This window comes from Hemitrygon akajei, chromosome 19 (assembly GCF_048418815.1).
Source record: "Hemitrygon akajei chromosome 19, sHemAka1.3, whole genome shotgun sequence".
Taxonomy (NCBI): domain Eukaryota; kingdom Metazoa; phylum Chordata; class Chondrichthyes; order Myliobatiformes; family Dasyatidae; genus Hemitrygon; species Hemitrygon akajei.
Window position 1 is genome coordinate 19,505,553 of NC_133142.1, and position 26,567 is coordinate 19,532,119.

The 26,567-nt window shown below is 39.3% G+C and overlaps 1 protein-coding gene across 2 annotated transcripts in view; it reads right to left on the minus strand.

Moving 5' to 3' along the window:
- Window positions 1–26,567, minus strand: part of LOC140741797 (FYVE, RhoGEF and PH domain-containing protein 3-like) — a 282,274-nt gene that overhangs the window by 69,714 nt on the left and 185,993 nt on the right. For both annotated transcript variants that reach the window (XM_073072191.1, XM_073072192.1), the window contains 3 exons: window positions 16,762–16,851; window positions 11,997–12,133; window positions 2,577–2,733 (listed from right to left, as the gene is read on the minus strand). In XM_073072191.1, the coding sequence (XP_072928292.1) occupies window positions 2,577–2,733; window positions 11,997–12,133; window positions 16,762–16,851 (384 nt within the window). The remainder of the gene's footprint in view (window positions 1–2,576; window positions 2,734–11,996; window positions 12,134–16,761; window positions 16,852–26,567) is intronic.

Here is a 26,567-nt window from a genome sequence, read left to right on the forward strand (position 1 = left end):
ATTGCTAATAGTGTGTTCTATGTTATTTCAGCTAAGTCTAAGGACTCTTGTTGTCAGAGGTTTACTCAAGATGAACTTCCGAGAAATAAAACTATCAGCCTCATATCAGACTGACTGAAATGATCATATTCTTTCCATATACATGCACAATGAGGAACACATACATGTTCATATGCCTGGATAGAGGGCAACACAGAGGCATCGCAGCACCAGAGTTCCATGTTTAATCCCGACCTCTACCTCTTTGGTCAGGAAAGCACAGCAGCACCTCCACTTCCTGAGGAGGCTGAGGTGAGCGAGGCCCCCTCCCCACGCCCCCAGCCATTCTAACCGATTGTCACAGGAGCATCGTCGAGAGTATTCTGACCAGCTGCAGTCCTGTCTGGTACAGGAATCATAAGGCATCTGACAGCAAGTCCCTACAAAGGATTGCACAGACTGCTGAGAGGTTCACTTCCACCCATCAGAGATATTTATCAGGAACGCTGTGTACACAGGACCCTTAGCATTGCCAATGATCCCTCCTATCCGTCCAACAATCCCTTTGATCCCCTATCTCCAATCAGGCAGGAGGTGCCATAGCATTAGGACAAGAACGGTTAGGATTAGAAACAGCTTCTTCCCCCAGGCCCTAAGACTACTGAACTCCCTGTCACCAGCCAGCTCTCATCATGCATGATGTGCCAGTAGTGTAATACTGTTTACTTTTTAAACTAGTGTCATAAATGCAACTTATTATTTGCAAATTTATTTACGGTAATATTACTTTTGTGTGGTGCACCTTGGTCCAGAGGAAAGTTGCTTCGTTTGGCACTAAGCATGTGTACAGTTGAATGACAATATACTGAAGTTGAATTTGCCCCAAGTTTGAAGGTGTGTGGTAGAATCAGGGATGAGGGGCTGGTGTGGGGGTGATAAAATGGTTGGGATTACTGTATAATTGGTGTAAAAGGGCAGTTGATAGCTAGCACAGATGACAGACCAAAGTAACTGTTTCCATGCTAAGTCCCACAGGCAGACCTCAAGGATGCAAGCTTAGCATACTGCTTTCATCTCTCTATACTCATGACTGGGTGGGTAAGCACAATTCAAATGCCTTCTATAAAACTGCCAATGGCACCACTGTTGGTAGAATCCCAGCTGGCCATGAGGAGGCTTACAGGAGTGAGCTCAATCAGTTGGTTGAGTGGTGTTGCAATAACAACCTCACACTCAACATCAGCAAGACCAATGAAACGACTGTAGATTTCAGGAAGAGGAAGTTGGGAGGACACACACCAGTCTGCATCGAAGATTCAGCAGTGGGAAGGGTGAGAAACTTCAGGGTCCTAAGCAGCAACATCTCAAAGGATCTATGTGAGGCCAACTATCTAGAAGGGACACCCGCAGCTGAAATTCAATAGGAGTTTGTGGAGATTTGGTACGTCACCAAAGACTCTTACAATGGAGAACACGCTAACTGGTTGCATCACAGCCTGGTCTGGAGGCTCCAATGCACAGGGTCACAAGAGACTGCAATGTTGTAGACTCAAGCAGATCCATCACAGGCACAACCCTCTCCACCATCATGGACGTTTTCAAGAGGTGCTGCCTCCAGAAGTTGGCATCCATCTTTAAGGACCTTCAATTCAGGACATGCCCTTTTCCCATTACTACCATCAGGGAAGAGATACAGGAGTCTTAAGAACAGCTTCTTCGCCTCTGCCATCAAATTTCTGAACATCCATGAAGCCATGAACATCACTTCATTGTTCTTTTTTTTGCACTACTTTTTGATTTTTGTAACTTATGTATTTGTATGTCTTTGCTGCTGCGAAACAACGAGTTTCACAAGTGTATTGGAGGGGTCGTGACTGTCATGTGCCCATTACCTGGTCAAAAGGCACACCACCTGCCAATCAAGGTTTAACCCCTTCTCGTCCATCAATGCACACCTAATCATTGGCCACTTTAATTAGCCCTGTACTTGGCCTCAGGCAATTGGTCTTTGTAATCAGTTTAACTCGGCTGGCACCGAGCCATTGGCTTCCCTGTGAATTACCTGGGCTGGACTCATCAGCCCTGCTGCACTATAAAGGGAGCCACGTGTGCTTGAACCGCTCTCTTTTTTGCTGTCTCCGAGGGACAACCCTGCTGTTGGTCAGTTGTGCATTGAATAGGGTTGGGAGTGTGAGTATTGTCCCTAAGCAGAAGAGCCATGTTTGCACAAAGTCAAGGGAGGGGCAGGTATCGTATTGACTTTTCCTTTGGGGGGGTGCGCGCGCATGTACTTTGTTCCCACATGATTTCCCCACATTTGTTATTAATTGTCCACGTGTGTTTTACTGCCGATCCGACTACTATAAATTGTGCGTGTGTTTTGCTCCTGTTGCCATTTCCCCACGTTTGCCTTCCGTAAATAAAATCCTTCACTACCAAGGCTGCGTGTCCAGTGTCCTCATTCGTGAGACCTATCAAATCTGTTTTCCTCACTCACAACAACAAGTCAGTGATAACAAATCAGATTCTGATTCTATAAAATATATAGGTACACTACCATTAAAGTATATGCCTATACCATATGGAAGGAAACTTACTTGAATGTCCTGAATTATAGATTTAAACTGAGATGATCGTTGCATCCAGGAATTCACCAGATCCATTGCACGGTCAAAGTTCTTTACATATTCCCCATACATCTTTAAGAAAGGAGCCAACTTCTGGAGAATATCACCTATCCGAGGGTTTTTATCCCTGTAATAAACAGAGAAACAATACTGTTACAGTTTAAATTTGTTACTAATACATCAAGTTAGTTCTATGTGGGGGCGGAGGGGGGAACAAAATGAATCAAACCATATTTCCACTAACACAATTCTAGTTGTTTTATTTGCTAAATTTCTGCTATGACTATAAATTTGGCACTATGAAGATTCCTCAAGAGACTGAGCAAGAAAACAATTCCTGCATTAAGTTTCTATCACTGGCCACAAGGAGGCAGGCTGGAACATCACCTACAGGCCACATCTTTCTTTCCCTCTCTAAAAGAGCGCTCAGAACCTTTGACAGTTTGACAAGGTCAGAGTAAAAAGCTACATCCAAGCGTCTAAAAGAAAAGAGAAAAACTCCATTTCCAAGTGTCAAACAAAGGCACAGCTATCCCTAGATTATAGATAACATGCTACTAGCCAAAGCAGAAACCTTCTACTCAGTTAAACAATTTTCTTTTCATTTTTAGTGACTGAAATACATGCGTATCTTTCCAACTCTTCAACCTTTAACACTCAATCATCTGCTACGCCACTCACACCTCCCACCTCAGGTCACAGTGTCCAAACTGTGACCCCCTCCCTCTCCAAACTCCAACCATCCCTCACTGGATATGTTAAAATGGTTCTACGTCAGCTGTCTCTCCCCCAGTAATAAAGGACTGGGACAACTCTTTGCTCTCTCCCTTGAACAAGTGGGCAAAAACATGGCAGCAAGTTCTCAACATGGTTCTGGTGGAAGGCACCAGTTTGTATTTCTTCTCCTCCTTGCTGGCACACCTCAATGATGTGTGCCTAGCCCACTGCTTTACTCCCTCTACACTAATAACTGTGTAGCTAGCCACAGCTCAAATGCCATCTGTAAAGTTGCCAGTGAGACCACTTCTGTTGAAAATTCCCAGATGGCAATGGAGTGAAACAAAAAATTTCACAACATACGTCAGTGATAATAAACCTGATTCTGATGATGAAGGAAGGTGTGTCAAAATGCTAAGAAGCTAGGAGTAAGATACAAACTGACGTAAGTAAAACCTACTGAAAGAAACTTCAAAATTAAGTAACAGGATTAAAAAATAGCCAGCAGAATGATAGTCTTCATCTCAAGGAAAACAAAAGGAAGGTGAAGGGAGTTATGCTTTCATTGTACAAAGACTTGTGTCAGACTCCAGCTGGTTTGGATTTGGGGGGATTCCTCAGGAAAGACACACCTCAGAAGCATATAGGTAGATTCAACTGGATAACATCAGATGAGATGAGGTTAGCCTGAATATTCTAGGCTTGCATTTCCTTCCATATAGATACATTATTGAAGAAATGCTGTCATGATTGTGAGAGTTAGCTGGAAAGAAACTAATTTCTCTGCAGCATGGAGCCCAACTTGAAAAAAAGAGCTAACTGTTCAGGAATGATGCCAATGAGAAAAGGGATCTTTTATATTTTGTAACTCCAAAACATTGAACTAATTAAAAGGAAAAGACAGGAGTCTGAAATGTGAGTCTAACTTCATGTTTACTTTAAGTGAGGCATGTGGTAGCGTCATGACTTATGCAATTCATTACATATAAGCAGTAATGCATTATTTAAACAAACAAGCATGCTTAATCCAACAATATATTTACACTATTACTCAAATACTACTGAAATATTAAATACACAAAGTTCCTCCCTGCCTAATTATAAACTCCAACTCAATACAGAATGCATCTCAACTATGTAGATAATACAAATGCTATTAAGACATTCACAGCAGAGTGAATTTTTTAATTGTCCCATTCAGGCTTAAGGATTTAATCACTCGCGGGGGCTTTTTCACTTTTGTGGGATAACGTCTTTCCTGAAAGACTCTGCATGGCAGCAAGGCCACGAAACAACCTCAGGTTTTTGGGCTCCTCTGTGGTGGTTGCAGGAGTTGCCTCTGACACTGCAGAAAGTGGTTCTGACAGCCCTAGACACCTTTCTTCTCTTTTCTTGGCTTTTCTCTCTCTTCGTATCCTGCTCTTTTTCTTTTCGCTTCTTTTGATGATGTGCATCTTGAACTTGAGAAGGTGCATTTAGTTCATTGGTACATTGTGTATTCTGTCTCTCCTCTCAGTTTCCTCATCCACAACATAACCCGATTAATCCTCTGTTTTCATATCTCCATTTACTCCTTTCTTTTTGGCCTTTCATTCACATCCAGCTGGGCTTTGGTCTCTGCATCTACTTTTACAAGCGGCTCTTTGCCTCCACTTGAAGTTTATGAAATAACCTTAATTCACACAAAGTGGATTCTGATAATTTATACACACAAAAGCAGAATCCTAAAGCTCCTTGAGAAGTCTTCCAACTTAAAATCAATTACATTTCTCAAGTAACTGCCTGATTAACATATCAGAAACTTTTTCAAATATGTTACCTACAAAAATTGTTCTAGTCAAACCACTACTTTCATCACGTTCACAATTCCTCTGTGCAGCATGGTCCTTCCTTGGTCCAATATGCTTTCCAACCAAAGGCACAGTGGTTGGCACCAATGCCTGTTTTCCTACTGTTGGACAACAGTTCCTGGTGTGCAACGTGAAGACAGTTGTGGCATCATCCAGTCTTTTCTTAATTCAGCTTCAGTTGATTTTATTGCAGGGGATGTGGCGTGTGAATCATGAAAGAATCTCCAACCAAGCTGTAGTTGTCTCAGCCACTCACGTCCCCACAATGCTGGCCCTCCTGTTTTTACCACATACAAGCCCAATGTGGCTTGTTGGTTGTTGTATTTCACTGTGATAAAAATCATTATCTTTTCTCCAGTATAAATTCTTTTTTTTTAAACTTTTTTTTTATTGTTTTCAAATAGTTACAGAATAAATGTGTATGAAAAAAAAATGTGTTACCCAGCCCCCCTCCCCTTAACCCCTCCCCCCTAACATCCCTATTAAAAAAGTAAGAAAGAAAAAAAAAAGGAATGCCTGGATATTGGAAGATCCCCACATGCTCCATGGAGTACGTAATAACTTTAGTATATAAGTCTTTATTTTTTTATTATATTACTCCAATCTATAATAATACCTAATCCTTCAACTTTCGTGGTATCCTGGGAAATCTTTATAAAAATCTCCACATTGCTATGTGTGTCCCCACCAATCATCCAGGCAAAAAGATAGAAGAAAATTAAAATATAAAGAAAAAAACAAAATACCCCCCTACTAATGTTGTGGAAAAAAAAAACACAACATTACCCCCCTCTGCTGTACGGGTCATGGCAACCACCATGATTACACATGTGAATCCCGCAGTAACCGATCCAAAGCTCCCCAGCCCCCCCGCAACATAAAAAAGTATATGTATAAGAAGAGAAAAAAAAATACTATTCTCATTTAGTATTTCTAAAATTTTGCTTTTCTCTTCTATAATATCCATAAATGTCCATCACTTCTGTTCGTTGGGTCTATCTTCATCTTTAATCTATTATGTTTGGAAGCCTCTATGTGTAATTAGCGAATAGATGGAAGTTCTTGTACAAACTCCTCCGCTTTTCGATAATCGGAAAAAAAAAATTTTCCCTCCTCCAAAAAAATTATCAGTGTTGCTGGGTGACGCATTGTAAATTTATAACCCTTTTCCCATAAGGCTTTTTTCACTGGGTTAAATTCCTTCTTTCTCTTCAACAGATTGTAACTTATATCCGGATAAAAAAGAACTGGTTTCCCTGCTATCATCAGTGGCCCGTTTCTATTTTTGGCACTTTGGGCAGCAGCCTTCAGGATCTTTTCTTTGTCTTGGTGTCGTAAGCATTTTATCAAAATTGATCGTGGGTTTTGATCAGCTCGAGGTCTTGACCTTAAAGATCTGTGAGCCCTTTTGATCTCAATTGGAGTTTCTCTTTCCATTTCGAATTTTTCAGGGATCAATTTTTGAAAAAAATTTATTGGATCTTCTCCCTCTATATCTTCTTTAAGTCCAACAATTTTAATATTATTTCGTCTACTGGAATTTTCAAGCTTATCAATTTTTTCCATAAATTGTTTTCTTTCTGATGTCCAAGCAGTATTTTCCTTTTCCATTTTGTCCATTCTTTAAACCATGTCTTCCGCTGTAGTTTCCAAGTCTGTAATTCTTTTTTCCATTTTTCCTGTCTCTTTGTCATTTTATCAAGCATAATCTCCATATTGGTAATTTTTTTTCTGAGTATTTTTTGATTATTTTTAATTACTTTTAATATGTCTAATTTACGCATTATTTGCCTCAAAGTCTTTTCTATATTTCTAGAAGGACTTTTAATTCCCTCTTCATCTGATCTTTCCGGGAGATCTGACTGTCCCTCCGATTCGCTATCACTTTCAGTTGCAGTGGTAGCTGGGCTTTGTAGTTCTTGTTGCTCCCGTTTGCGCATGCTCCATCCTTCGCGTTTGCGCAGTTCACGATGGCCTTTTCCTTTAGGAATGGCCAATGTTGCCGCAGTCTCCTGTTCCGTATCGCCGGTGGTATAATGTACCTGAGACCGCGGTTCCTCGGTAGACGTGGGCCTTGTTCTTGTTCCAACTTGCATAGTCTTCCCGGTATTAGTTTTCTTCATCTTCCTTCCTTGAGGCATAGCTTGACACAATCCGGAGTCGTTTATAAGTAACTTTTAGAAAGTATTGACTAACTTTTCTTCATTTAAACGTTAATTTATTAACTTTTTACGGGAGAGCTGGGTCCCTGCGTCTCGATCCTACGTCATCACGTGATGTCCCCCCCCCCCCCAGTATAAATTCTTAATTGGATATCTGCAGGCTTCACTTCAGCTTCTTTGAAATGATGTTCAAACTCATTTTGTGGAATGACTAAAACAGCCGAGCCATAGTCCAATGCCAGTTTAACAAATGTGCCATTCATTTCTGGCATAGGCTTGTCCATTGTTAGTTTTCATATTGTAAATCTCAAGGCTAGCCAGTCCTGTGTCATTCTCATCATTATTAGATTTTTCATCAACAGCATGCAGATTAGTGCTCTGTTTGAAACTGCAACTTGACTTTTTATCTTTTTTCTTCCCTGTGTGGTCCATTTATGTCCAACATTCTCTTTGTATGTGACCTACTTTGTTGCATTTTTGCAAGTTTCACCTTTAAACCAGCATTGGTCTGGTTTATGTGAGCCCCTTCCACAGTGGTAACACAAGTTGTTAGGCCAGGCCAGTTTCTGTTTAGAAGTTTCAAGTTTGTTCATGCTCATTTTCATTCCTGACTACAACTCAAGCGAGTGTTTGTCTGCTGTTCCCATTGATGCAGCAATTTCAACTGCTCTTTTAAATGTAAGTTGTGCTTCAGTTAAGTGTCATTTGTGAATGCTTTCTTGTAAGATGCCACAAACTAAACAATCTCTCAGTGCATTATTAAGACCATTACTGAACTGACAATGCTCAGACAATCTCTTTTATTCAGCCACGAACACTGAAATGGACTCCCCTTCCTTTCAATTCTACTTTTTAAACCTAGAGTGCTCTGCAATGAACAATGGTTTTGGTTCTAAGTGTTCCTGCATTACTTTCACAACATCAGCAAAACTCATTTCAGCTGGTTTGGTTGGAGCAGGTAAACTCCTAAGCAAATTGTATGTCTTTAAATCCAATGCACTTAGCATAACTAGTACTTGTTTTTCATTGGCTATTCCATTTAGTTTACAAAGCTGCTCAATTCATTCGGTATACAATATTCCAGTTATCTGTTGTGTCATGGAACGCGTCAATGTTTCTAACACAGCCAGCCATTTTTGCACTTTTCTATGATTATTATCACCTGGTACCCACTGCTCATGAACCCATGAATTCTTCAGTTTTCTGCCTTTTTTAAGCTCGACTGTGTCTTCCCTTCTGAAAAACACAAGCTGTGCTGCTTTTTTTTTAAAACTCGAAAGTCTTGCTGCGCTCATAGAGGCAGGTAGTCATCTCGGGTTTGTTTTAAAAATACCTCGTCACCATTTGTTACGTTCTGTAACTCCAAAACATCAAACTAATTGAAAGAAAAAGACACGAGTCTGAAATATGAGGCTAACTTTGTGTTTACTTTAAGCGAGGTGCGTACATTTCATGTGGTAGTGTCATGATGTATGCAATTAAACTTATTTTTAAATACAACCCATAAAGGACAGAAGTGCTTAATCCAGTAATATATTTACAATATTACCCAAATACTATTAAAATATTAAATACACAACAGGATCTGATTACTTCATATACATCTGCCAAGCCCAGTGAAAATCAAACCAAGCTCAAGGATCGAAATGAACCTGTAGTTCTGTTGCTGGTTGAAATGCTCCTGCTCTGAATTGTCACCATGATCTAGCTACATGCTGTTCCCCACCCCCACAAAGTTGCTCATTGCTTTTAAACTGTGATTACAAAGTATTTTCACAATCTGGGTCATACTGGTGAAAAGCCAGAACATCTACCCCTGCCTCTACTCCATCCTATCTGCCTCCATTAAGCTAAAAATGAAATCCATCAACTGAGAAATTTCCTTTGTAACATCCTTCCAGATTAATTACTGGTTCCACTCCCACTGCAGGCTTTACATTTTCCAGTTAAGGGGCTTTCTGCACTCCTTGTGAAGAAAGGGCAGTATTTTCTGTAGGACCAACTATTAAAAACATGTGGTTTGCCGCAAGCACACTTTTACTGTCACAAGCAGTACAATGCCTTCTCTCCTAGAGGGGTAGTCAAGTGTCTATTAGGATATGTCACTTGTCCAAGAGGCAAGTCCAGCAGCAATGAATTTGAGATTTTCAGGTTACCATTGTTATGAAATGTATTACTGCCCTTGAAATTCAACATGAATGTCATTAGCATTCATAATTATATCTGTCAATGTCAATCACAGTATAACATTATGTTAGTACAGTAAAATTTAAAGACTGCAGTGGATGCATATGACTGACCTTGAAGGTTAGGTCCAACAGGGATCAGGAAAATCATTCTAATGAGAGGAAAGAGAAAGATACACACCACGAGGGAAAGTGCAGCAAAGCAAGACAGAGACAGAGAGACAACGGAAAGTGATGAGTATATAAGAGTCATGCAGGAATAAATACCAAACGAGAGAAAATCTGCAGAACCTGGAAATCTGAGCAACACACACAAAAGGCTGGAGGAACTCAGCAGGCCAAGCTGCATCTATGGAAAAAAGTACAGTCGGTGTTTCAGGGCAAAGCCCTTTGGCAGGACTCAGGAATAAAGAGGTTGTATTGAAAGCAGAAAGATACACAATGAGTAAGAAAGACAATTTCCTTTTCCCTGTAAGGAACATTAGACTAACAAAAAATTCATTCACTGTATCTTCACTAGTAAATAATATTTAAAGTTGACATGTGGAAATATATAGTATTTAATATGAAGTGAAATTAAATGAAATTAATTCCATTTAATAAGAAACCTACTAGATAGTGATATGATTGGAAGTAAGTTAGGATATTTTATATTTGGTGGATTGGGTTCAGATATTTCATACCAGTCCTCTGAAAAAGATCTTAAAAGCCATCTTAATTTTATATATTCCATAATAATTACTGGATAAATAAAGCTGCAGTTGAAAGCTAGTGCTTTCTTTTAAATTTATCAGGGCTCTTTTTCCTGCAATCCCTTTAAATGTTCCTGAACCCTGTTTCCCACAGTCCCTTTACCAGGGCTTTTTTGTCACAGTCCCCTTAAACTCACTGGCAACTCATTCTCACAGTCCCTTTAAACCAGGAGTTCCCAATGCTTTTTATGCCACAGACTCCTGGAACCCCTGCTGTAAACTCTCCAGGCTCTGTTCCCTATGCTCCCTTTCAACTCCACAGATAGACTACACTACTAAGCAACATCTTAAAATAAAGTAATTAAAAGTGTGTTGGAGGTTTGGCACCACATAATTGCTCAGGGCACTGGATTATTGGAGTATTGCTGCAAATATTAAGCTGGTCAGGGTATTACCAATATAAGATAATTAAATAAATATTAATGTGCTGCAATTCCGACGACAGTGAGAAACAATCCAGAAGACGTTCCCTTTTTGATCATCAAAAAGTGCATGATTAAAAGCATCAATCATCAACTTCTAGCAATGCACAATAAACAGGTCATTTTCAAACATCATGGGAAAGTGTTTTTTGCACACCATACTTAAAAGCTTTCATAAGTGTTTGAACTAAAAATGCCTGAAATAATTAATAGTTAAATTCAGTAAACAATTTGATGGAGTATGGAAGAAACAAAGAAACCTGGGGAGTAGTTCTCCTACAGAACTTTAGCAGTGAAAAGCTGCAGATGCTGGAAATTCCAAATAAAATCAGAAATTGCTGGAAATATTCAGCAGGTTAGCCATCACAATTCAAGTTCTTACATCAAGTTGAAACAGTAACTCTATTGTTCTCACCCCAGATGCTGTCTAATCTGCTGAATATCTCCAGCATTTTCTGTTTCCATTACGAAACTTGAAACATCCGGCTGAAATATAAGACCTTGATTGCTGTCTCATAGGAAGGAAAGCACCTCAGACAACATCTCTACACAAGCACACAAGATAGAGATGTTAATCTATATACAGTCTTGGTGTATTGTTCAATAAGAATTTTTTTTTAACATTGATAGTCTGTATATCAGGGCAGTACAAGTTTATATCTAGTTGAAAATTTTCTTTATTAAATTTACTGCCTATATCATTTAATTCCGATATTTAGTAGATGTTGACAAATTCACAGTCTGGGAAAGTGGATTCCACGTAACATATCTCACTTTTCAGTGAGAAAATTTATTGCTTTTTGGTTTGAACTAATAATCAGTCAGTTCAAACCAAAAAGACCAAATTTAGTTCTGTCAACCAAAAAACAGTAAAGTTGCATTTCGATTAATAAGGTAGATCACATGGAATCCACTTCTTCAGATTTTAAATTTGTCAGCATCTAAACATTGAAATGAAATGGTGTAGCTTGAGATCTCTGTGGAGAAATTCTTAGAATGAATTTTAAATTTCAATGCCTTGACTGGCAAGTTATTCAAATATATCATGTACATGGGTCTTCTAATTTTAAAGCAATGATCTAAACACATTGATAATGCTCTTTTAAAAATCTTTCTTTTTTTTTCTTTAGAAAACGTGGATCTTATGGGACAATCAGAAAAGATGTAATTTCAAACACCAGCCATCTGCTAACCCATTCAGGATGTGTAGCCAGCAATCAAGCATTTGAAATGAATTACCAGCAGCACGGTTTTAATGTTTCAACCTTGGCCAGTTCTGGCTTCTCCTTTTCTTTACTTACCATTCTTTTGTAATTCTGGATTTTAATCCTGGCAGAAGAAACTTGTCATGAAAGCAATAGATTGAGGAAATGTTTGAGAAGATTCCAGTAATCACCTCTTGTGGAATACCGGCTTCATTCAGTTTAGTGCAAAACACCTAAGTGAAGAACCATCACAATAGATAAAGATCTGTAAACAAGATTGATGAAAATACTGTTTCATCCAATAAAGCAGGGGGTTTCCAACCTTGCTTAATGGTATTGGTCCATGGCATAAAAATAAGGTTGGGAACCCTTGCAATAAAGGAAGGTTCATAAATTCTGCCTGAAAAATAATCACTATTTCTATTGAGAAACTCAAATACATGACAGGTACTTTTAAAAGCACTGAAGCTAAACTTGTTTTGTAAAAGCTGCTGGATAAAACTTCAGTTTTATATACTCCCTCTGGCATTTTAGGTACCCTGTATACACAGAACAGATAAAAATATTTCTCTGAGCACAGTAACTACCATTCAGCTCCTTTGAGTTTAATGATGACAAATGAAAAAGACGAGATGCCATGCTGATATCAGAACACCGAGTATAATTGGAGATATGAAGCACCACAGAATGAATTTCACAGCCAATTTATAGAGCCCATAGACAAGAGGTTGTATTTATAGACTATGAAACCACTTCTTTCAGATACAGCACTCAGTGGTGTACCAATTATTGTTAATGTTGATAACTTATGAATGCTCGCTTTACAACAATTTTGAATAATAGAACTTTAAATTTAACACAAATTAACTAGAGAAAATTTAATTGTTTACTGCTTTGGAAATGTTTTGATAATGTGTTATTATTTTGATCAATTTAAAATCACCAGAATTTTTAGGTGTTTTTAAGAAGTCAAGTGCATATAAACAAAAGACGCAATGAATGGTATTATATTTGCCTTAAGCAGGAGAATAAATGAAGAAGGGAAAAGGTTCATACATCAACAGACAGCACTGCAGTGTCAGTAATGACGTTATCACCATACAAGTGTTCATTACAGATTAGCATTATTTTCATCTACTGCTCAGCTAAATCACCAAACCATTCATTTTGCAGTTCGAGGTGGCTTATGAAAGTTGACAAGGTGTGTATGTATTATTTCTGTGGCTTCTGCAAAATGCACATTTTGTGTGTAATTGGAATTGACACAGGAATCAAGCATGTGTCTTATTGGTCATGTTAGTTAGTTGCCAAAACGCAAGAGAAGTTTTATGTAATTGAAGACAACAAGCAAGCTGCATCCCTTCAAACAATGTAAATTAAAGAGCTCGTTTCAAAATGGAAATGTTTGATTGCCTGTTCTAAACAGAATAAATCAAGAGTTTTTATTTATTAATATAATATTGCCAGTGCAGAGTACCTCTGTGGCCATTCCCCTAAATAGTATGTATACCGCTCTGGATACTGTTGGGGGTGGTGGGCACATGGACTGACCTACCAGGGAGAAGCCATAGACTCGGGAATCTGGCACTCAGTCTGGCTCTATGATTCATTTCAGAAGGGGGTAAGGGAAGAAGAGGATTGTAATAGTAATACGGAATCCCATCGCTAGGAGAGCAGACAGGAAGTTCTGTGGACATGATAAAGATGCCCGAATGGTATTTTGCCTCCCAGGTGCCATGGTCAGGGTTGTCTCAGATCGGGGCCACAACATTTTAAGGGGTACGGGTATACAGCCAGAAGTTGTGGTACGTGTTGTTACCAGCAACACAGGTACGAAATGGGAGGAGGTTCTGAAGAGAGAAAATAGGGAGTTAGGTAGAAAGCTGAAAATCAAGCCCTCCAGAGTGGTAATCTCGAGATTTGTCTATGCTACGCTCCAGTGAGGGTAAGAATAGGATGATTTGGCAGATGAATGTGTAGCTAATGAACTGGTGCAGGGGGCAGGGTTTCAGATTTCTGCATCACTGCGATCTCTTCTAAGGAAGGTATGACCTGTACAAAAAGGACAGGTTACACCTGCACCTGAGGGGAACGATACCCTCACAGACAGGTTTGTTAGAGCTGTTGGGGAGGGTTTAAACAAATTTGGCAGGGAATTGGGAACCAGAATGATGCCTGAGGTGGGGCAGTTGACGTACAAGTAGATGTGGTGTGTACTGAGACTGTGAGGAAAGACAGGCAGATGATAGGACAAGATTGCAGTCAGTGAGATGAGTCGAAATGTAACAGTGGGGCAAAATCAAAAAGTAATGAATACAGGACCGAAGGTGTTATATTTGAATGTACTCAGTATACGGAATAAGGTCGATGATGATTTGGCGCTATTATAGTTTGGCAGGTATGACTATGTGGGCATCACTTAGTCGTGACTGAAAGAAGATCATAGTTGGGAGTTTAACATCTAATGATACAACTTGTATCAAAAGGACAGGCAGGTAGGCAGAGGGGGGTAGGTGGCTCTGTTGATAAAATATGAAATCAAATCCTTAGAAGAGATGACATAGGATCAGAATACGTAGAATCTTTGTGGGTAGAGCAGGAGGGCAGAAATGAGTATCGTTGCTATTACTAATGAGGATGTGCTTGGGAATATGAAAGGTCTGAAGTTATAGCACTGTGCAAAAGTCTGAGGTGCCCTAGATTTTTTATATGGTTTCATGTGGTATGGTCTTCACAGAGTCCTGATCTTAACATCATCAGCGCTGTCTGGGATTACCTGGAGAGACAGAAGCAAGTGAGACAGCAAAAGTCTGCAGAAGAACTGTGGCAAGTTCTCCAACCTACCAGCCAATTTTCTTATAAAACTGCATGACAATGTACCTAAAATAATTGATGCAGTTTTAACGGCAAAGGGTGGGCACACCAAATATTGATTTGATTTACATTTTTACTGTTCACTGCTCTTTATAGTTTTTTTTTTTGATATCTTGGAAATTTCCATTTCATTATTTTTGAAAGCGTTTTTGCTTTACAGGATTTTTTTTTTTACATGTGCGTAGTACTGTAGATAAATCACCCGGGCAAGATGGATAACACCCCAGTGTTCTGAAAAAGGTAGCTGAAGAGATTGTAAAGACATTATTAATAATCTTTCAGGAATCACTGGATTCTGGAATGGTTCAGAGGACTGGAAAATTCCTAATGTCACTTCACTCTTTAAGAAGGGACTGAGGCAGTAGAGAGGAAATTTTACACCAGTTAGTCTGAGTTCAGTAGTTGGGAAGATGTTGTCACCCATTATTAAGGATGTAGTTTCGGGGTACTTGGAGGCACATGATAAAATAGACCGAAGTCAGCATGGTTTCCTTAAGAGAAGATCTTGCCTGACAAATCTGTTGAAATTCTTTAAAGAAATAATTAGCAGGATAGACAAAGGAGAACCTGTTGATGTTGTGTACTTGAATTTTCAGAAGAGCTTTGACAAGGTGCCATACATGAAGCTGCTTAACAAGTTAAGAGTCTATGGTATTACAGCAAAGATACTAGCATGGATAGAGCAGTGGTTGATTGGCAGAAAGCTAAGAGTGGGAATAAAGGGAGCCTTTTCTGGTTGACTGCTGGTAATAAGTGGTGTTCCATGAGGGTCTGTGTTGGAACTTCTTTTTACGCTGTGTGTCAATGATTTGAATGACGGAATTGATGGCTTTGTGGCCAAGTTTGTGGACGATACAAAGACAGGTGGAAGAGCAGGCATGTTGAGGAAGCAAGGAGCCACCAAAAGCACTTGGACAGTTTGGGAGAATGGGCAAAGAATTGGCAGATTGAATATAGTGCAGGGAAGTATATGTCATGTACTTTGGTAGAAGGAATGAAGGCATAGATAATTTTTCAAATGGTGAGAAACTACAAGAATCAGGGATGCAGGATTAGGGTTAACTTGCAGGTTGAGTCAGTAATGAGAAAGATAAACGCAATGTTAGCATTCATTATGAAATGCTCTGGTTAAGAATATTACCACTGTGCTGTAGGTATTTTATTTTAGCAGTCTGTACTGCTCTCAGCTTGTTTGGGTTTGAGCTGAGATAAGAAGCTTTGTTATTCATCTTAGAAATGTGGTGTCAGCCGACCAGGATGGTAGATTTGGGAGGAGGTTCTCAAGGACGCACGTGGAGAGGTCTTTGTTGGCGGGAGCAGGGAGAAGACGGGAGGGAAGGTCCCTGTAGCTAGGAGATAGGCATTAGGGATTAGGCCTAGGGATACGCTGCTGCGCATAGACTAGATCTATTGGATGGGAGTTCCATTTAGTGACACAAGAAAGCACAAAAAGACGGTAATGTATTTCCAGGTCAAGATGGTGCACTGATGGGGGGGAAGTAATAAATATCGCAACACAGGCTACTTTAAATTGATAAAATAAATTTTCAGATTATTTAGCAGACATAAAGCACTAAATTTAAAGACTGTGATTTGTATACAATTCAGTTCACTATTTTAATTAAAGTTATCTCATTGTTATTATTTTTAAGTTTAGGACTCAGGTCCAAAATAGTTCACTGGTCAACCAGCTGAAAAAAAACCAACATAACAAACTGTAAAATTAGCCTTAATTAAACTTTCATCTCTATCCTTTTTATCTATTTCTATTCCATTGCTCTCTCTCCTTTCCTGGGGCATAACATGGCTTGTTTCAGTCATCTCCTTTTATATGGCAAAGGTTCTATTTTAACAACTCTTTTCCCTTTATGACATTTGGATACAAACTTTTAATAAGTCCCAAGTTCATTTTAGTATGAATCAAAAGGTAACTAAGTGCTTATAAACTTTTTATTACAAGCTGAATCCAGTTAATATTTTCCATTACCTGATCCAGAAGATGAAGCCTTTTCACATAGGCTTCCTCTGTGAGAAGCAGCTCATTTGCAATGTTGTATAATTTCTGTGGCTCTGTGCACTGAGAGACAGAAATAACATAGTTATAATTCTAATTTGAAAATGGTACATTTTGATTAAAGATAAAGAAAATTAATATAGTCAACATCGACCTTGGATAAGAAATAGCTTTCCATGGCTAACTCCTGCTCCTATGTTTGTATGTCCTTATGTTAATCACCTCTAAAAATTATGTCACTTTAAAACTCTCGTTGTGTACAAAATCTTCCATAGACTTGACTCTCTCATCATCGCGTCCTCCTGTCTTATTACCCTCCAATCTCTTCATTCCTTGAACTACTTACTCTTAAAATATCTTCCATTTCCTTAACTCCACTGCTGGTTATCAAATAGTCCAATATCAAATCATTTGATTTCACTCACTACTAAAGCTTAGGCCTATATGGAATAGATATTTTTGGATATGATATTACAAGGTAATTTGCAAAACCATATCTTCCCACATGACTGGAAACAGAACTGAATAGAAACTGTGGAGTTTACCTATGAACCAGGCAAGGGCATGTTGCCAGAGGCTCTGCTGTTAATTTTGAACTTTAAAGCGTCAGTAACAGAGCACATAATAGAAAGTTGCAAACTCGACAATGCAGCTTTAAGAGTTTAATTTAGTACATGGAGAAACATAGAAGGAGAAGAGTGCAAAAATAATGGCCATATAGAAACTCAGACTGCCAATTCTGAAATTACCACGATACTCTCACAGCAGAACCAAAGAAAACTTTTTAGAAAAAGCAGAAAACAACTTGATATGAAGGCAATGCAATACTATAAAAGAAACCACTTCCACAGCAATGAGGAAAACCATATTACTGCTGGGAGCAAGTCAAGCTTGAGTCACGTCCGTGAGCTAAAATCTTCGTCACTGGATATCATCTTCTCCAGCAGGTTGGCAGTGAAAGTGAAATCAGAGCGTGGAAACAGACCATTCAGACCATCCTCTCTATGCTAACCTGTTGGGCACCCATCTATATTAATCCCATCTTCTGGCACTAGGCACAAAGCCTTCCATGCCTCGGTATTCAAGCTTTCACCAAGGCTATGACGACTATTCCCACCCCACATCACTGCCTCACCGAGGGAGGCACTGCAGGATCATGCAGGATCGAGCCAGCTGACTACTTTTACCTGGTTGTAAGGAGTTGCACATTTGTTCCTCACTTAAAACAGAACAGTGGCTCCTGTCACTACACCTCCCTCAGAAGCCCTACAACTCTGCTGCCAGGAAGTGTACACCTGGAATGGACCTTCAGGTTCATCCAGCCCCATCGTTGATGGCACAGCATCAGATCGAACAGCTTGATTCAAAACTCAATGTTGATGTAGTATACAGATTAGATGATTTTTCTGCTAGAAGTGTTTCTGTGGATGTAGTTCATGATTAACGTATTAATTTGGATTAATATTAAACACATACTCTCAGTGGCCCCTTTATTAGGTACCTCTTGAGGGTCTGTTCACAGTCCTATTTTGCATCTGCTTCATGCTATGCATTCAGAGATGTTCTTCTGCACACCACTGTGGCAACTCATGGTTACTTGAGTTACTGTCACCTTGAACCAGTCAGGCCATTCTCCTCTATCCTCTCTAATAAGGTGCTCTCAACCACAGAACTGTGCTCACTGGATATCTTTATCTGTTTTTCACACCATTTTCTGTAAACCTTGAAGACTGTTGTGAGTGAAAATCCCAGATCAGCAGTTTCTGAGATACTCAAATCACCCCATCTGGCACCAACAAACATTCCAGAGTCAAAGTCACTCAGATCACATTTCTTCCTCATTCTGATGTTTGGTCTGAACAACAACCGAACCTCTGCATGCTTTTATGCATTGAGTTGCTGCCACATTTGGCTGATTAGATATTTGCATTAACGAGCAGGTATATCTAATAAAGTGGCCACTGAGTGTATGGTAATTGTGATTAACTGTCAGCCATAATTTCCACATGATGATTCTTTTCAATATGCTCTCTTCTGCAACGTCAAAAATTTGGTTCACACATTGATTACAATATCTTCCACCCCCTCACCCCCTCCAATATCTTGCACTGGGTTCAACAGTCACCACAGAAACCATGCTAGACCCAGACAGAATGACCACGGAAATTGTGGATATGTTAAGTTTGGAAACTTTTTTCCGAATTGAGCAACGAGTGTTGTTTACAGAGGCATGGCATATAGATCATATGAGAAAAGACTGAATTTCATCCAGCGTCAAATGCTCTATAGACAATGTATTCAAACATCCAACTATGCCTTTTAGTATTTAGTTCCATTATATCCAGGGGAACACAATTTCAGAAATGTAAAGTCCAAAATATTGCAGGCTTTCTAATTTAGCACAACCAAGGAGAAATTGTTACTCCACTGAGCCTAGCATTGAGAGGAAGTCCACATAAAAGTGCAGAGTTCAGCTGACAGAGTCATGGTGTTATTTTTTATTAATATGAATGCATCGGTCATGACCTCTTTCTGCTTGCACTTTGCAGTCATCCTTTACTTTGTTTCTTATGCAGTTGACATCCATCCCATAAGGCAGCCATTCAGTGGTCCTCACTCTGGCTAAAACCTACTCTTCCACAGCTGTGCCCTCCTTTTCCATCCTTGCTCAGTCTCACCATCCACCTACACGCATTGCTGCTTCCTGATAACTCATCTCAGCCATGTTTTCGGATCCAGGCTACAGACAGCGGAATCTCATAACTTTTTTTGTGATCTAACAGAATATAGCAAACAGCAAATGTAAGTCTGAATATTTTACTTAATTATGCTGAAAATAAAGAACAGTAGCAGCTCACTTTAAAGGACTATTTTTGGATTAAGTCTTCCATATTAAATAATTCAAAAGATGAGAAATCAAATTGTTATCCAAGGCTTCCCAAAATTTCCCCCTGTATTATATGACTACCAGCTAGACTAGTTTAAAGTTCAAAGTCCATTTATTATCAAAGTAGGTATAAATTATATGAGCTTGATAATTTGTCTCCTTACAGGTAGCCACAAAACAAGAAACCTGAAATAACCCATTTAAAAAAGACCAACAAACACCCAATGTACAGAGAGAGAAAAACAATAAAAACACACAACAGCATTCGGAACTAAAGTGAGTCCATAGACATGAAGCCTGAAGCAGCCAGAGGGCACATTTCACATTTAATAATGATGAGAGACTTTCAAAGTATATTGTGTTACATCCACTGACACTTCGCCAAAGCAAACAGTTCTCAATGAGTCACCCATTTCCTTTAGCTCTCCTCATACAAAGATAGCCCATCCTGGCTCTGTAACTATATCAGCAGAAGTGAACATTTGATTTCAGAGCAACTACAGAATCCTGCTGTACACATGGCTGTCACACATCCAGTGGGCTCCATAACTGTATTTGGAAAATATAACCATTTTAGGCCTACACCCCAGCTTCTGCCATGAACCCCTGCATAGTAGTTCTCTTTGAAAGATTATATAGATCTGTTTCTACAACTCCGATGGCTGGATGTTCCAGATCTTCTTTGTATAGAAAAGAGTCTCATTATCCCCTCACTTTCTTTTGCTATTTTCAAATTATGATATCTGGTTACCAACTCGTGTGTAAGTTTCTCCCTACTTGCGCTCCCTCTCTTACACACAGCTGAATAAGAACAAATGAAAGGTGAGAAATTGGAGAAGGAGGAGGCCACACATCCAGTTATTCAATAAAATCACAGCATCAAATCTGTCCCTCAAATCTGTTCAGTCTCTGCAGTTCTTTCAGCTATTGAATTATAAAGATTCCAGTCCTTAAAAAAATCCTAATTTTCCCCTTAAATGGAAAGTTCTTATTCTGAAATTATGCTGAGATACCCATACATGGGAAAACATCCTTTCAGCATCTATTTCAATAATATTAACTCTCATTCTTTTAAACCTACTCAATATAATACAGCATGTTCATTCCAGGAATCAGCCTAGTGAGTCCATTCTGCACTGCCTCCAATGCCTGCATCTTAATTCTGAAGATAACTACATCAAGTCTATACGCAGTATTCCACGAGCAGTTTCACTATAGAATTGTTTCAAGACTCCCCTTTTGGACCTCCTTACTCTGCTCTAAAGAACAGTCACCGTTTCTCTAACTCATCCACATAAATGAAATCAATGACACGTGTGTGATTTTTAATTGATTGGAATTTGAAATGGTTTGTTATTGGCACATGTACCAAGATACAGTAAAAAGCTTGTCTTGATACAGTCCATGTAGATTATTACACACTCCATTGAGGTAGACCATAAGGAGTAAGATCATAACGAAGTAGATCAAGTAGGTCAAGTGTTTGATTAACCTGTTTTACTTTACATGTCTGAGATATTTCTAAACCTTAACTTAGTTAGATTTCAGAAACTGTTCATAGTATTTCTTTCAAGAAATCCTTCTCCTGCTCTCACACCCCCTTCTGTATTTTACACCCTTTCCATTTTGCTTCTCTCACAGTGTATCATTTCATCATACTTTAACATTGAATTATTTTCATCAAATGTCTCTCCATTCTATTGACCTGATTATAACCTTATGCTACCCTGCATGAATGGGTACTACACTGCAAATGCAAATATATTAGTGTAAAAATTACTGACTTCCTTCAAATAAAGACTCACTTGCAAATAGTGCACACGACTGTCCCAATTTTCAAAAGTCAATTTTTAAAATTGAAAGACATGCTATGAATTAGGCTTCTTGTAAATGCAAACATTTGGATACCTGTGGCTGCTGATGGCATGTCACTTGGCTTGCAGGCTGAGTTATCATCATGGTCCAATGCTGCTTCTCTATCACTTATCTGCCATTTTAAAACCTTGTCTTATCTCATCATCACTATCCCTGCTACCTCTCTGCCTTCCAACTTGCTCTAACCTTCACAACAATTATATTCTGCTTTATTTCCTTCCATTGCACATGAAACATTCCCAACCCTATTGTGGTGAACGTAGCCAAAGAAAGTGGATAAAGTCAATTCAATTCAATTCCAAACAGACTTCAAAATACAATTTCTGTTCTTTTTGGATACTTGCTACAACTGAAAAGTCGTCTTTTAAAATACCAATCTGCCAACAGTTACTCTACCGAAGAAATTCAGCCTGTATATTGTGGTCACAAAGGAACACATCACTGGCAACTGTGCAGAATTATTGAGCAGCAATACTAGATCTCCAAAGCATCTGAAATGGAAGATTATATGATTAGAGTAATTAAAGCCCCCATGATGGAGTCATTGGGTTAAAAACGAATAGTAGAAAGTGCTCAGAGCAAAACGTGCAGCTCGCTTCACCCACTTCAAATTATGTTGTCATGGAAATAATGCAATTCAGAAAGCTCTTTCCATTTCTGAAACTCCCTTCACAATAAAGATGGACTTCATAAAACATTTCTTTATAATGCCCCTTGAGGTTAGCATAATATATCTGTTCCACCTCAGCCTTTGGTTGAGGCAAGGGGGGGGGGGGGACGAGGTGGCGGGCTGTGCAATCCTGTCCACACTATCGGATAGGTAGATAGTGACCTTAAAGAAAAGGTCACATAAGAAATAATAGGAATAGGACATTTTGTCCTACATGCCTCACACTCCCAAATGTCCCTTGGGCACATCTAAAATTCGGGGATGAAACTAAGCTACAGAAACATGAGGATGCTTTACCCTTTTTTCAAGGTTTGGTGGGACAGATTTAGAGGGTGGAGATGGGCTGAAGGTGGAGTGTGTAAATGCAAAATAAATATTCACAGGAAGGTATAGGCAAGCATTTTAATTTTAAACACAAGGCAGCACGGTGTTACAGAACTAATCCACAAAGTGCCCAATGAGAGGCCTCCCCCAAGGACAATGTGGTGCTAGCTCTCCTCCTCATCACAGATAACCCATGACCCCTTCTCCAACAATTCCCCAAAAGGAAATTCACACAGGGAATGACATCAACCTCTGCTCACTGATATGGTAAATGAAAAGATGCTTCATGATGGGAAATGCCCAATCAAAACCTCTAAATGATGCAAAATGACCAGAAAACTGTTGTGTTTGATTTACTTCCATTAAAAATGGCTTCCAATCACATAGCATCAAATACAAACTCCTATGCAACTGAATTTCTTGGCTTAGATATTTGAATTATTTTTCTTAGTCCTTTAAAAATTACTTAAATCTTTCGTTTCTGCCTTCTGTTTTTTGATTTAATACCAATTAACTCAATTTACTTCTAAGTCACTCTTGCTTCTTTCTTGGACTTTACATTTCATTGGTTAAAAAAACCAATTGCTGGTTTTGAGATTCACTTAAATGCCAGCTTCCCCAACTGCCTTTACCACAGAGTTATAAAATTGCATGTTCAGAAACTCATAAGTCCAAATAATTTGAGCTGACAGAAAAAAAGGAGAATAGGACAAATGTGAGAAACTACTTCCCTGCCAATGCTGGGGCAATACCTGTGAGGATATAGAACATTGGTTCAGAAGTGTTGCGATTTTTTTGGACATCTGTAGGCTGGGTTATTTCTCCAATAAACACTTCAGTGTCAGGTTTTGAATGCCAAAAGCAGGATTTCCATGCTAGAAGCTCTGCTTTACAACGCTCAACATGGTACCAACATTCTCCTTAAGGTGGCATCACAGGTAGACAGGATGAAGACGATGAATGCCATTCCGCCTTCATCATTCAGAGCACTGAGTTGGACATTACGCTGAATTTGTTAGTAAAGTTACATACGGAGTACTGTGTGCAGTTTTGGTTAACCTTATATGGGAAATACACCATTAAGCTGGAAAGAGTGCAAAGAATATTTGCAAGAATGTTACCAGGACTCTAGGTCTTAATTCCTTGGTGATTGGGGAGGGGGGTGCCTTATTGAGGTGTATAAAATCATGAGGGACATAGATCAGATGAATGCACTCAGTCATTTTCTCAAGGAATGGGAATGAAAATGAAAAATGAATTGTAGGTTTAAAGCGGGGGCGGGATAAACTTCTTCACAAAGAGGTTAGTGCACGAATGGAACAAAATGCCAGAAGAGGTGGTTCAGGCAACTGCAGTTGGTACAAATACAACATTTAAAAGACACTTGGAGGGGTAAATGGAAAGAAAAAGGTTTAGGGCAGAGGCTCCTAACCTTTTTTTATGCCATGGACCCCTACCATTAACTGAGAGGTCCATGGACCCCAGGTTGGGAACCCCCTGGTTTGTGGGGACCAAACTCCGGCAAATGGAACCAGCTTATGTGGGCATCTTGGTCAGCAGACCAGAAGGAGAACTGAAAGTTTATCAAATTATGAGCGGCATGGGTAGAGTAAATAGCCAGACTGTCTCTCCCAAGGTCTAATACTGCAGAGCATGCTTTTGAAGTGAGAGGGGTGAAGTTCAAAGGAGATGTGCAAGGGAAGTTATTTTAAAACGCAGAGTGATGGGAGCCTGGAATGTGTTGCCAAGGATGGTGATGGAGGTAAACACGACAGAGACTTTTAAAAAGCACATGAAATAGACGGTGGAGCCCCAGCCCTAGGGAAAGGAACAACCCCGAGGTTTGGATAATTTAAGCGCAGGGCCAGACTGAAATGGGTGGGGTGTCGGAATCGTAGGTGAGAGATCTCTCTGCACACTGGGTGTTTGACAGTATTCTTTTGTTTTTAATGGATTCTATTGGGGTACTTTGTGTTGTGGCTGCCTGTAAGGAGACGAATCTCAAGATTGTATGATATTATTTGAAAATAAAATGTACTTTGCTGCTCTCTCCACTTTTCTTGATATTATCATCCAGCAAAGATCGTGTCAAAAGGACATGATTAATATTGCTTTGTGAGGATCACTTCAGACATTGACGGAAGTCAGACAAAATGATCCATACAAAAATTTCCCTTCATGATTACTGTATTCAGCCTCCTTTTTAGCAAATCACTCTGATTACATTATCTTTAAGCCTCCTTGCATGTTTTTTCCCATCTCTTTTCTATGCTAGAAGTTTCTCTCTGATAAATTTTAGAACTTCAGCAAGATGCTATTTTCCTCAGGTTTTTCAGTTGTCATATAGCCTTGTAGCCCACCTTTCAAGCAGATGTTCTTGATTTTTGTATAACTGAGTCTTTAGAAAAAATATTGTGGTTTGGCAGAGTTCACTTTGAGCACCACATCAATGAAATGACATATATTTGTTATTCAAAGAAAAGGTTCCACTGCACACCGGGAGTTTAACACTACTGCAAACCAAGCAAACTTCTGCTAGTTAAGGAAAATAACAAAAATAGTGATCCATCATTTGGATAAGCAGAATGTTTGCCAAAAATATTTTAAAAAAGATGCAAAAGAACTCACTTCAGCAGCAAATATAGCAGCATCACAGTCAGCTGTAACATTCAGAAAGGTATTGCTTAGTTTTGTGGTTTTTAGACAATTTCTTTATTTCCTTTGCTAACAGGATGTCTTGCAGCTACATTATCATGCAAAATGTTTGTATGATGCACACTGATTTTGTTAGAGCTTGTTCAGTTATTTAATTACTGAGGAAACAAATCTATATTCTCCAGATTTTCATATCTCCTATTTTATTTAATGTATTTTCACTAAGTATTCATGCGTCACCAAACTAATGGTGATAGCACTTCTCTGCCTCCGTCCTCTCACTTGAGCTGATAATATAATTGACACCACATCCTCTAACATGTTTGCATGCGACAGACTAGCCCAATTACAAAACACCATTGACATAAATACATTTAGAATTTTTCTGAAGCTTATATTGCCTCACTTTAAAATAAATTCTGCTTTTGTGTTCATAGAATTAAGTTACGATCCAAGGCAAGTGGAGACTAGTGCTGGGATGATGCAATGGAACTTACTTACACAACAAATGGGAAACTGTTTGGTCAGTCTGTATTTGGAGTATTGCAGGCAATTTCAATTATCACATTACTGGAATCTTTGAGGAGGCTGTGTGATGCACCATCAATAACTCTCGGAGATGTGAGAAGAGAGAGCACTATCAGCAGCAAGAGACCATCACACAACATCCTGGAGACTGAGGGAGGAGCAGTGCCTCCAATCGCCTTATACAGGGGTCTGTGGGAGGAGCTACAGGAGCAGTCAGTGGGGGGGGGCGTGTCCAGACAGGTATATGTAGTTCACCACACTGTGGAAAGGTTCACCAGGATGTTACCTGGATTAGAGAGCATTAGCTATAACCAGAGGCAGGAAAAACTGGGATTGTTTTCTCTGGAGTAGGGATGAGGAGGAATGATCAGGGAGATATTCAGATTCTTTGTCCCTGGGTAGAAATGTCATGGGCATCGGAGGCAGGGTGATGAATTTAAATGAGATGTGCAAAGCAATTTTATCTGAATACTCATTCTTATATACAGAAAGTGTTGGGCACCTGGAACGCACTGCCAGGGGAGGTCGTGAAAGCAGATACGCTTGTGAAGGATTAAGACAGACACGTGGACAGGCAGGAAATGGGGTGATATAGATCTTGCAGAAACAAAGGGGATTAGTTTAACTTGACACTCTGATTGGCACTGACATTGTGAGCTGAAGGTCTTGTTCATGTAGTGTACTGTTCTTACGCTCTATGGCAGATCAGGAATGTGAGGTTGCTGCTACCAATGTATTCAACTTCGTAAAAACTTATATTGTTCGTTGTCAATGCAATTAAAATAATCCTGGTTAGAAGAATTCACATCATTGGAACAATTAGAACTCTGGGAGTAGTTG